Source organism: Peromyscus maniculatus, chromosome 7 (assembly GCF_049852395.1).
Source record: "Peromyscus maniculatus bairdii isolate BWxNUB_F1_BW_parent chromosome 7, HU_Pman_BW_mat_3.1, whole genome shotgun sequence".
Taxonomy (NCBI): Eukaryota; Metazoa; Chordata; class Mammalia; order Rodentia; family Cricetidae; genus Peromyscus; species Peromyscus maniculatus.
Genome location: NC_134858.1, coordinates 85,672,076 through 85,684,783, shown reverse-complemented (window position 1 = coordinate 85,684,783; position 12,708 = coordinate 85,672,076). Strand labels below are relative to the sequence as shown.

General features: G+C 47.1%; 1 protein-coding gene across 1 annotated transcript; it reads right to left on the bottom strand.

Moving 5' to 3' along the window:
- Window positions 1–7,448: 7,448 nt before the first annotated feature.
- Window positions 7,449–10,845, bottom strand: Eef1a1 (eukaryotic translation elongation factor 1 alpha 1). The gene is made up of 8 exons (XM_006995086.4): window positions 10,693–10,845; window positions 9,517–9,694; window positions 9,233–9,412; window positions 8,853–9,149; window positions 8,617–8,767; window positions 8,277–8,533; window positions 7,956–8,190; window positions 7,449–7,860 (listed from the first exon to the last, which is right to left on the bottom strand). The coding sequence occupies exons 2-8, from the start codon at window positions 9,658–9,660 to the stop codon at window positions 7,736–7,738; spliced, it is 1,389 nt and encodes a 462-aa protein (XP_006995148.1). The 5' UTR covers window positions 9,661–9,694; window positions 10,693–10,845; the 3' UTR covers window positions 7,449–7,735.
- Window positions 10,846–12,708: the final 1,863 nt, after the last annotated feature.

Below are 12,708 nucleotides of genomic sequence, written 5' to 3'. Positions count from 1 at the left end.
CCATATTGTGTGCAAGTGGCTAGTAAACAAGATAGGGAAAAATTTGAAAAAGAAAAAAAAAGATCAATTTGTAGATTTGCTACTCAAGCCCATGTGTAAAGTTAATTTGGAATACTTTACTCATAAAATACACCAAATCACAGGCTTAACCTTGTCTGCTTACTGTAGGTTAGAAAGCTAGGATAAGAAATGAAGACTGAAGCCGGGCGGTGGTGGCGCATGCCTTTAATCCCAGCACTCAGGAAGCAGAGTCAGGCAGATCTCTGTGAGTTCGAGGCTAGCCTGGCCTACAGAGGGAGATCCACGACAGGCACCAAAACTACACAGAAAAATCAAAAAGAAAAATGAAGACTACAAAACCTGCCAGATCTCTTAAGAATTTTTCAGCGTGTGTGTTATTACACTATTACATACATATAATCCTAATACTGGGAAAGGCAGGAGAGGAGAGCAGATGAAAAATAAATCAGCAGTTAAGTGCAGTGGCTGCTTTTTTTTTTTTTTAAGATTTATTTATTATGTATACAGTGCTCTGTCTGCATGTATCCCTACAGGCCAGAAGAGGGCACCAGATCTCATTACAGATGGTTGTGAGCCACCATGTGGTTGCTGGGAATTGAACTCAGGACCTTTGGAAGAGTAAGCAGTGCTCTTAACCTCTGAGCCATCTCTCCAGCCCCAGTGGCTGCTTTTTCAGAGGACAAGGAATCAAGTCTCAATACACACATGGTGGCTCACAACAGTATATAACTCCAGTTCCAGGGGATCCAACACCTGGCCTTCATGGCCTTTTGACAGACAGACAATACATGTAGGCCAAACACCCATACATGTAATACTTTTTAATTTTAGCAATTGAAAGAGGAGGCAGGAAGCTCAGAAATTCAAAGTCATCTGTTTAGGCTAGTCTGGGCTACATCAAGACTCTGCCTCAAGTGTATGGGAGGCTATATGTGTATCCCATGTAGTTTTGGAATTAATTTGTAGGTTAAAAGCTGACTTAGGACATTTAAATCTAATTTGGAAATTTTCAGTAGTTATTAGTTTTGAACATTAATGAAAGTGCTATAAAACACCAAGTTATTTTGTAAGCTGGTTAAGAGAGGTGGACATATATCATACAATAAAAAAACGTTTGATGTAACTGACCTGGCCATTATTTAACATTAATAAAGAAATCCATCCATAGTAACTGAATTGTGTCTAGTAATGCCATATCCCTTTCTGGTACACAGTATGTGATTCAAGAGCAGCATTGGGGTGACTAATGTGGGCCCCTTGACTAGCCTTTATGGCTAGACTAGGGGATGAACATAGCCACATGGGCCAGATGATCCTGTTTCTTTAATGCTAGCCAGTTTGTTAGCCTGCCTAGGAAGAAGCCCCTGTATTTGCTTAGGCTTCAGTTAGAACTTAGTGTTCCAAGGGCGCCAGTCACTTTGGCCATATATCCAAGGTCTGATTACGGGGGAGGCAACCAAATGTTTTGTTATATATGACATGGCCATTTGGATTTCTGTTTCATCTAGTTTTAGTCTTTCCAGGTCAGGTCAGTGTCTTTTGTTCTATAACTTTTTTAAAATATATTTTTTATATGCATTGGTGTTTTGCCTGTATGAACATCTGTGCCAGATCCCCTGAAACTGGAGTTAAGTTTTGTGAGCTGCTGTGGGTAGTGGGAATTGAACCCGGGTCCTCTGGGAGAGCAGCTAGTGCTCTCAACAGCTGAGCCATTTCTCCAGCCCTGATGTGTGTGTGTGTGTGTGTGTGTGTGTGTGTGTGTGTGTGTGTGTGCGCACACACACACACACAAATACATAGGGCAAACGTTAGCCAGGCATGACAGGTGACAGCATTGCACATCTGCAGCTAACGGCTGTACAGTGAGACTATCTTAAAAAAACAAAAATGTAGTGCACACCTGTAATCAAGACTTGAGAGGGGCTGGAGAGATGGCTCAGTGGTTAAGAGCACCAACTGCTCTTCCAGAGGTCAATTCCCAGCAACCACATGGTGGCTCGCTGGCTTGCGACCACTTGTAATGAGATCTGGTGCCCTCTTCTGGCTGCAGGGACACATGTAGGCAGAATACTGTATACATAATAAATAAATAAATCTTTAAAAAAAAAAAGACTTGAGAGGAAGGAGGATTGCCTCAAATTGGGAGGCAAGCATAGAGTACACAGCAAAACAAAGCCAGGCCAGCCTGTGATCCCAGCAGTGCTAGGGGAGGAAGAGACAAGACGAAAGTCGCAAATTCAAGGTCAACCTGGTCTACCCAGTACTAGGCAGTTCAAACAAGCAAGAACCACACAGCAAGGTGTGCTCAAAAGTAGGGGGATGAGGTAGGGTGACTAAAAAGATGGCTTACCAGCTAAGATCACATGCTGCTCTTCCAGGACTTGGGTTCAATTCCCAGCATCTGCATGGTGGCTAACACTCATCTGTAACTCAGGTCCAGAGGATCCAAAACCCTCATCTGGCCTCTATAGGTACTAGGCATGCATGTGGTACACAGGTAATACCTGCAGGCAAAACACTTGTACATAATAGGAAAATGCTGTATGCAAAAATAGATGAACCTTTTAAACACATGCTGCTAAATGGAAGAAAAAAGGGGCAGAGGGAGGGCTAGACTCAGATCTACCATGAGCTCCAGGCTACCTGGGCTACAAGAGTTGGACTTGTCTCAAAAAGGGAAGAGATGCCAGATAGTGGTGCAAGGCGTTTACTCACCAACCCCAGTTTCCCAGAGTTTTCTTGAGAGCAGCAGGAAATATTAGGATTTAGAGTGTGGAGACAAAGAGAAAATACAGGATAGCCTCTCCAGGGGGCTTGGAACCTATTCCAGCGAGCCCTGTCTCTGCCTAAGGCATTTATAAAAATGCCAAGGAGTGGAGTACAGAACCTCCCCCCAGCACAGCCAAGTGCAGACCATCTCAGACACCTGCACTCATGCCCGTGGTCCAATCAACTTCTCTATGCAGACCTGCTGGGTAAAGCCACTAGGAACCTGAAAACAGGCTCCCACGTGGTGGTGGCGGCGCAGACCTTTAATCCCAGAACTAGAGAGGCAGAGGCAGTCAGATATCTAAGTTCAAGGCCAGCCGGGTCTACAGAGTGAGTTCCAGGACTGCCAGCCAGGAAGAAACCCTGTCTCAAAAACAGCAAACAAAGGGGAAGGGGGAAGGGTGAATTTTAGTGTATATAAATATCATAGGTGGAATCCCTTGTGTAGTTTACTTTTGCTTTATGTGTAGAGTTAATGCAGCGTTGGATTTTTAAATTCAATGTTCTTTATTGTCATGTCTCCTATAGCGATCACAAACTGAACTCTTCAACCCTTATTCATAGGCCTTTTGGCGATTTCCACTAGATGAAAGGTCAACACTATTTGGTACACAGTCATACAGCCATTTCCTAAAATAATTTTTCTTCAGAACTGGTACTGAGAAAACAATGTATTTGTCATGGAAGTTCCCAAAGACTTGCAAATGATGGAAGTGACTTTGGTGCCAAATAAGCAATACTGGGTAAGGTAGCACCTAAGTAACATGAACCAGGTCAGGAAAGTCAATTCTTAGGGAAAACAAGATGAGGATGCCTCATTTCTCCTTTCAAACAGGACCTAGAAGCCACTGTTCACTCCTATCAAGATTATCAGTCCTACACGACCAATAATTCCCAAAAAACCGACTGACTGGATCATGATGAACTAACATTGAAGGCCCAAAACACATGCAAGGCCATCTCTAGTTTTCACCTGTTTTCATAAACTGGACTTCTACCATCAGACTTGCTTTGCATCAACTTAGTTATCAATTCAGAGTAAACAATTCCTATGCCCAAATGATCTGTCTCAACTTCTGAAAAAGCTGAGACGAAGCATCCCAAATTTAATAAAACTCAGCTGTACATAGTGCTATGTGCCAGCCTTGCCTACATAGCAAATTCAAAGCCAGTCTAGACTACAGGAGACCCTATCTCAAGAACAATTTTATTTAGTTTTGGTTCTTCAAGATTCCTATGTTGGGCTGTAGAGATGGCTTAGTGGTTAAGAGCACTAGCTGTTCTTCCAGAGGTCCTGAGTTCAATTCCCAGCCACCACATGGTGGCTCAAAAATATCTGTAATGAAACCCGGCACCCTCTGCTGGCCTGCAGGCATAACACTGCATACATAATAAAACTTAAAAAAGTGTTATCATTGGCTGCCCTGAAACTCACTCTGTAGACCAGGCTGGCCTCAAACTCAGAAATCCACCTGCCTCTGCCTAGAAGTGAAAAAGTACCCTTTGTCTTGAGCTATGTTCCATTTCTTCCTAGTTCCTTTAGGGGTATATCAAAGTGAAATGTCAAGAATTCCAGGCTTGTGAGAATGTCAGCAACAGGGAGTGCTGGGATAAAAGGTGTTCCACCACCACCCAGTTGAAGAGAACCAGTTTAGGTTTAAAAAAAAAAATCTGTAGCTGTAGTGGTATGCCTTTAACCCCAGCACTGGCAGGCAGATCTGAGTTCAAGGATAGCCCGGTATACAGAGCGAGTTCCAGGACCATCAGGGTTGAATACAGATGACCCCCAACCTCACACCCACCTCCCCCCCAAAATTGGTCGAGCCAGGTTGTGGTGGTACAGACTTTATCCCAGCACTTGGGAGGCAGAGAAGCAGGCAGATCTGACACCAGCCTGACCCTGAACCAGAACACAAAAAGTATTCTGAAATTCCCATATTGGAATAGGTTTCTAATCCTATTCTCAGGAGGCCGTGATGGGGGGAATCACCAGTTTAAGGATTGCCTCAGCCTGACTGAATTTTTTTAAAAAGGAATGCTAGTTAAGTAGTATACCTGCCAAGGAAAATTGCCAAACTAGGTTGATTTTAAACACCCAGGGTGGCTGACAGTAGCACAGTGTAGGCAACAGCATTCAAGAGCATTAAAGATTCATCTGAGCTGGGTGGTGGTGGCGGCGAACGCCTTTAATCCCAGCACTTTGGGGGGCAGAGGCAGGCGGATCTCTGTGAGTTCCAGGCCAGCCTGGTCTCCAAAGTGAGTTCCAGGAGGGGCCAAAAAAAAAAATTCATGTTTTAAAAGCATGTACCTGTGAACGAGAGGCAACTTAATAGGCAGACGTTTGTGTCCTATTGACTGAATTTATCAGGCTCAGCAGCACATACCTTTCTTTTAATTCTTGAAACAAAATACAGTCCAGTTTCGGTTTTTTGTTTTGTTTTCAAGTCAGGGTTTCTCTGTGTAGCTTTGGAGCCTGTCCTGGAACTCACTTTGTAGACTCAGATATCCGCCTGGTTCTCTCTGCCTCCCAAGTGCTGGGATTAAAGGTGTGTGCCACCACCGCTCGGCCCCAGTCTGTTTTCTAAGGATGTTGGTCTCCAAAACCTATTTAACCCAGGCAGGCCTGCAATTCCCTTAGAATTAACCCTTCAATCCTATATTTTGAATAGCAACAGCCCTTGTTTATTGATGCTGCAAAAGGCTTAGGTGTTTGACTTCCCAAGCACTACACTCAGAGGCAGAGGCCAGCCTGGTCTACACAGGTAGTTCCAGGACAGCCAGGCTAGAGAAATCCTGGGAGGGTGGGGAGGGGGAAGATTCTCTAGAATGCCTTTCTCAATTCTTTAAATTCCTTGATTTTTGCCGGGTGCACGCCTTTAATTCCAGCACTCTGGAGGCACAGCCAGGCGGTCGAGGCCAGCCTGGTCTCCAAAGCGAGTTCCAGGAAAGGTGCAAAACTACAGAGAAACCGTCTCGAAAAACCAATAAAAATAAAAAATTCCTCCATTTTTGCCTAAATTTCTGTGCACATATAAGGCCTGGTACACAGGCCATCAAATCCCCCAAAGAACTGTGTTGTGTATCACTATATGGGTGCTGGAACTGAACCAGAAATACTCCCCTCACTTTCCATACCTGAATGAGGACAAATTCAACACAAGTCCACACACTCAAGTCTTGTAACTAAACATGTTATCAGCTAGCCTATTTAAAGCAAGCACTAAATATTTAAATCAGCTCTCACTTCTATGCTTTTTCATCAGTGCAAAAGACTACTGGTGCATACCTGGCATGTAGCTAACTTGGTAGAGGGCTTGTCAAGCCTTAAGGTCCTGGATTCCACCCCCCAGCTCCAAACACACATGCTCCTTTATCCTTTTCAATTTTGGAAGTTTGATCTCAAGTGCCAGTAGATGGTGCTATTCCACTAAACTGCACTTAATGCATTCACAAACTAGTTTGACAAATTTCCATATCCAACAGACCACATCTCCTGCCCTTACTGATCAATTTTCCAGGTAGACCCATTCTTTGGGAGTACAGCTTAGTAAAATTTTAGTTTAGCTAAGACTTCTCGCCTCTGCAACTCATCATACTTTGCACTAACCTGAACCAAGTATAACAGAATCCCACAAGCAAACACTCGAATGGGTATTCTTAAACCCAGGTACTTCACAAAGTGATGTTTAAACTCTTAAGACCACCTGTTATGACCACATCTGTGCTTCATGAGTAAGTAGCCAACCCTAACACCAACACATCCTTGGCAATTTTGCCCATCCACATTCAGAGCCTAGAATTCATGTTTTGCCACTATTTCAAACTCCTGCATCTTACTCAAAATTGGGTGTTCTGGCCATTCCTTTAATATGCAGGATGTTTCTGGTCTGGAAAGAATGGTGCTCACTGGTTAAGAGCACTGGCCACTCTTAACATGGTGCCCCAAAATCCATCTATAGTGGGATCTGATGCCCTCTTCTGGCATAAAGTCATGCTACATGTAGAAAGCACTCATGTCTTTCTAAAATATTTTCTTCCCAGTCTATTTCAATGGTAAAGTCCCCCATTCTGAGAAGTCTTACCTTGATCTTTTCAGCTGAATCAGGTTTGTGCCCCAGGAGCTTGAATTCCTGATACCACTTACAAATACTATCCCACAAAAGCTTATATATCCCAGCCAAAAGCCAAAACTGCAGGCAAGTAGATTTTGAAAAAATTTGCTATTTATCATTGCTTAATTCTAAATCAGTAGACCAAAGCCTGCCTCACAATTTAATGTTCAAATATTCTATAAAGTTCTACTGTATGGTGGCACATTGCCTTTCATAAACCCCAGCAATGGCTCAAGGCAAATCAACTTGACATGTTAGCCTGGGTTCTTCCATGCCTGCCAACTATCCTGTATGTAACCATTATCAACTTCTTTACATACCTTCCTTACAAATCTAGTGTCCCAACCAGTAACTAGAAACCAGGATTCCCACAGCTAATTAAGATTACAAGTTTACAGTTTTAAAGTCATCCCTTGGGCCCTTGAAATGGCTCAGCCTTGGGTAAAGACAGATGACAAGAGTTCAATCCCCAGGGATGCAAGTGGGACACCATCCAACTTGTCTAAAGCACTTTAGTGATGACGTTTCAACATTGACCGAGACAAATTTCTCATTAAACTTGTTTTAATGGGTCTCAAAATTCTGTGACAGATTTTTGGTCAAGTTGTTTCCATTAAAAAGTACTGATTTTGAAAACTAATAACTTAAAACTGCCACACACAAAAAAAATGGTCCACAAAACATTCTCCTTTCCTTCTGAAGGTTTTACGATGCATTGTTATCATTAACCAGTCTTTTACTATTAAACTTAAATGGCCAATTGAGACAAACAGTTCTGAGACCGTTCTTCCACCACTGATTAAGACTGGGGTGGCAGGTGTTAGAGAGAATATTCATTTAGCCTTCTGAGCTTTCTGGGCAGACTTGGTGACTTTGCCAGCTCCAGCAGCCTTCTTGTCCACAGCTTTGATGACACCCACAGCAACTGTCTGCCTCATGTCACGAACAGCAAAACGACCTATTACAGAAAGACCATTAGTGAGAACTTGTTCATACACCATTTCACATTCCGTAAAATTATTTAGTGCCAAAAACCAAACAAGTTATGCTTACCCAATGGAGGATAATCAGAGAAGCTCTCAACACACATGGGCTTGCCAGGAACCATATCAACGATGGCTGCATCACCAGATTTCAAGAATTTAGGGCCATCTTCCAGCTTCTTACCAGAACGACGATCAATCTTTTCTTTAAGCTCAGCAAACTTGCATGCTATGTGAGCAGTGTGACAATCCAGCACAGGAGCATAGCCAGCACTGATTTGGCCTGGATGGTTCAGGATAATCACCTGAAGAAAAAACAGCTCTTTAATTAAGTATTGCCTTCAGCTTCTGCATGCCACCAACTTACCCACTTGCCACCCATTTTAATCACCTGAGCGGTGAAGCCAGCAGCTTCCATGGGTGGGTCATTTTTGCTGTCACCAGCAACATTGCCACGTCTAACGTCTTTGACGGACACGTTCTTTACATTGAAGCCCACGTTGTCCCCAGGAAGAGCTTCACTCAGAGCTTCATGGTGCATTTCAACAGACTTTACTTCTGTTGTCACATTGACTGGAGCAAAGGTAACTACCATTCCAGGTTTCAACACACCAGTCTCCACTCGGCCCACAGGGACGGTTCCAATACCTAAAACATTTACAGTATGTAAGGTGAAGACAATTGGACACACCTCAGAATGGTTCAGCCCAGCCTCCTTATGTTCTACTTACCACCAATTTTGTAGACATCCTGGAGGGGCAGTCGCAGAGGCTTGTCAGTTGGGCGAGTTGGTGGCAGGATGCAATCCAAAGCTTCCAGCAGTGTGGTCCCACTGGCACTGCCATCTTTGCGGGTGACTTTCCATCCCTTGAACCAAGGCATCTAAAACACAGAGTAGCCAATGTTTATAATATATAGCCTCCCCACTTCCAGCTTTCTCCATTGAACTACCTGCAGGGTCACTTACATTAGCACTTGGCTCCAGCATGTTGTCACCATTCCAACCAGAAATTGGCACAAATGCTACTGTGTCAGGGTTGTAGCCAATTTTCTTAATGTAGGTGCTGACTTCCTTAACAATTTCCTCGTATCTCTTCTGGCTGTAGGGTGGCTCGGTGGAATCCATTTTGTTGACACCAACAATTAGCTGTTTCACACCCAGGGTGTAAGCCAGAAGGGCATGCTCACGGGTCTGCCCGTTCTTGGAGATACCAGCTTCAAATTCACCAACACCAGCAGCAACAATCAGGACAGCACAGTCAGCCTTTAAGAAATAAGGAGTCATACTGTTAACTAATGGTAACCTTCCGCTGCCTAGTAAGTCAGGAGTCTGTAAATTTTACAAACCTGAGATGTGCCTGTAATCATGTTTTTGATAAAGTCTCTGTGTCCTGGGGCATCAATGATAGTCACATAGTATTTGCTGGTCTCAAATTTCCACAGGGAGATGTCAATAGTGATACCACGCTCACGCTCAGCTTTCAGTTTGTCCAAGACCCAGGCATACTTGAAGGAGCCTTTTCCCATCTGTTGAGCAATTCAGAATTAGTACACTCAAACCTCTAGGTTTTCAGAAAAGTATTTCCTCAGAGTATATTCCCACCCTTTCTTTCCCTTTGCATCAAACTTGCCTCGGCAGCCTCCTTTTCGAACTTTTCGATGGTTCGCTTGTCGATCCCGCCACATTTGTAGATCAGGTGGCCGGTTGTGGTGGACTTGCCTGAATCTACGTGTCCAATGACGACGATGTTGATGTGAGTCTTTTCCTTTCCCATTTTGGCTCTGAATTAGCGGTGGTTTTCACAACACCTTTAAAAAAAAAAGGCAAAAAAGGTCGAAAATCACCTTTGAACGGCTAAAGCGGCTCGAGACATGAGCTTTCGCCCCAAACGCAAGAGGGGCAAATTCCAAGAATGACTTCCCTCGCCGGGCTGGCCCGACTGCAGTCTCCACCCACCAAATGTGAGCAAACTCCAACGCCATTAAGCCAGCTCCCCCTCCCCCAGCCGAGACGAGCGCGGCTCGGGCAGCAGCAGCCCGCGGTGACTGGACCGCGGCCGGTACACCACGGGGTCACAGGAAGCGGCGGCCGGCGAGGGGCAAGGCCCTCTTCCTTTGTGTGGGTGACTCACCCGCCCCGCTCCGCCGGGCTGCCGCGTCCTCCATTTTGAGCTGCGAGCTACAGGGCCCGGGAGCGGCCATCTTTCCACGCACGCAACTGGTGCCGGGCGGGCGAAGAGAGCGGGCGGGCCGGTCGGCCTCACCCTCGGCGGAGCCGACCGGACACGGCGCCCCCAGGGCAGACCGTGTCGGGACCCGGGGACTCCCTGGCCCCAGCACCTCCACCCCACGCCTGGTTCGCCCCGGCAAACCACCGGCCTCGCCCGGTCCAAGCGGCGTCGGACATGTGCTCCGAGCCGGGCGGGCCCGGGTGCGCCCCACGCCTGCCGCCGATCCCGCCCCACCGGAGGTCCGTCCTTTGGGCTCCGTAGGAGCCGCCACTCCACACCCCTCCTTTGTTAGCCCGGGCCGCCGGGAGGGAGCCGCGGACGGCGGGGCAGAAACCCCCCAGTGCGCTGGGAGCGGCACGCGGCGGCGGCTGCGGCGAGCACGCTAGGCCGCAAGCCGGACACGAGGCGAGGCTCCGGGGCCGCCGCTGGGCCGCACCCGCTCCCTCCCGCACGGGCCCCGCCAATCGGGGCGGCAATGCTCGCAGGGAAGCCCCGCAGGACGAACGCCCCGCACGCCAGCCCGGCCCCGCTCCGAGAGGGGACCCCGGGCCCGCGGGAGCCGCGTCCGCCACTCACCTGCGTTCTGACGGCAAACCCGTTGCGAAAAAGAACGTCTAAGGCGACTACCGCACTTTTATACCGTTCTCCCCCACCCTCGGGAAGAGGGCGGGGCCAGCACACGACACCACTTTCCCAGGTTGCCCCGCGCCGGCTCCCCGGCCGCCCCCCTCCCACCCCGCCCGGCGCGCCCTTCCCCCACCGCCGGGGACCGTGGGCTGGTGCGCTCCGGCCGACCCGCGAGCAGCCCTCGGCGCATGCTCCTCCCGCTGTGCAGGGCGGGCACCGCGATTCGGGGCCGTGAGGTTCGGGGGGGAATTTAGCGACGGTCCCTGGATTCCCCCCGGAGACGAAGGCGATCCCTCCTTTTGTATGAATTACTCCCGGCTCCAGCCGGGGGTGGGGCGGTGAGGCGCTGGCCGAGAGGGCGTCCGGCATCCGTCCCTACCCTTCCTGACTCCACTGCCAAGGCTTGTGTGGAGATCGGGGTGTCCCTTCCCACGGAGGCTACCTCCCGACGTCACCCCGCCATCCTCCTGATGGCCCCCCGCCTCCCTTGCTCCTCCAGCCCGGAGAGGAGCACAAGGCTGGGGACCCTTCAGGGCCCCAGAACCCAAGGGCTCAGCTCGGTGCACGAGAGAGCTCGACGGATCGGCCCCTGTGCTGGCCTCTTGGTTCATTCCAGCCAACGCCAGCTGCTTCTCTGGAAGCCTGAAGCGCGCTTCACGCCCTAGGAGTTCCGTTCAGAATATGCTTCAATCCTACAGTTAGCTTTACTTCTGATTCTAGGCTTGTTACGCTAAAAATGATGGTGTGTGCGCGCATTTTTTTTTTTCCGTGTGCAGTTATTTGGTAGAGCATGAGGAACCCGAAAAGAATCTAGTCACTCCACATGGTCTCATGTTAGAGGCCAGCATCAGCAATCTTACTCTCCCAGTGCCCATCCCTAACGCTTTTGTGAAATCAGAGCTTCTCAAAAATGGCTCGTCCTATTATTTAAATGCTTTTCTTCCCTGCAGTTCTAGTGATTATAACTGCATTTTTTTGTTTGTTTGTTTGTTTTATTTTTCAGACAAGGTCTCTCTTTTTAGCCCTGGGTGCCCTGGAACTCACTATGTAGACCAGGCTGACCTCAAACTCAGAGAGATCCTCCCTGCCTCTGCCTCCTGCGTGCTGGGATTAAAGGCATGCACCACCATGCTTGCGGTGGCCATTTTTAAATGCCTCTCAGGGCAGGCACTCAGAAGTGTTTCTCAGGAGAAAGAAAAACTTCTTGGTTGTTTGTTTCTTAATGTTAGCGATGGAAAAAGGTATTTTGGAATGGGATATGGAGTGGTGGAACCCAGGGCGCTGCACATCTGGCAAACACTCTTATCACTAAGCTACATTTTTAGCCCATAGAGCATTTATTTATTTTATTATTTTGTTTTGTTTTGTTTTTGTTTTTCGAGACAGGGTTTGTAGCTTTGTGCCTTTCCTCGAACTCGCTTTGGAGACCAGGCTGGCCCCGAACTCACAGAGATCCGCCTGTCTCTGCCTCCCGAGTGCTGGGATTAAAGGCGTGCGCCACCACCGCCCAGCGAGCATTTATTTTTAATAACCTGATTATGGATCATTAGATCTCCTCTTCCAGATATACAATATCACTGCCTGGTAACAAACATTGGATGTTTTTGAATCAACCTAATGAGCATTTAAGGACCTACTGTCCAGTGTCCACAGAAAACACGTGAGACCTGCAAAGTAACTATTTGCTTCTGGAGAGGAGTCCACAGTCAAGCTAGAAAGGAAAAAAATGAAATATAAGACAATTTTGGAAACAGTTCAAAGCAAATTTACATGATGCACTTGCTTCTAATCTATTATCTACTTCTAGTTTTCAATTATATTTCACAAGCCAAACTGTTGTTGCTTTTTAACTAACTAAAAAAATAGCACTATTTAGTGTGTGTGAATGCACATGCCACAGCACTTGTGTGGAGACCAGAGGATACCCACCTTTCAGGAGTCGGTTCTCTCCCTCAGCTATGTAGG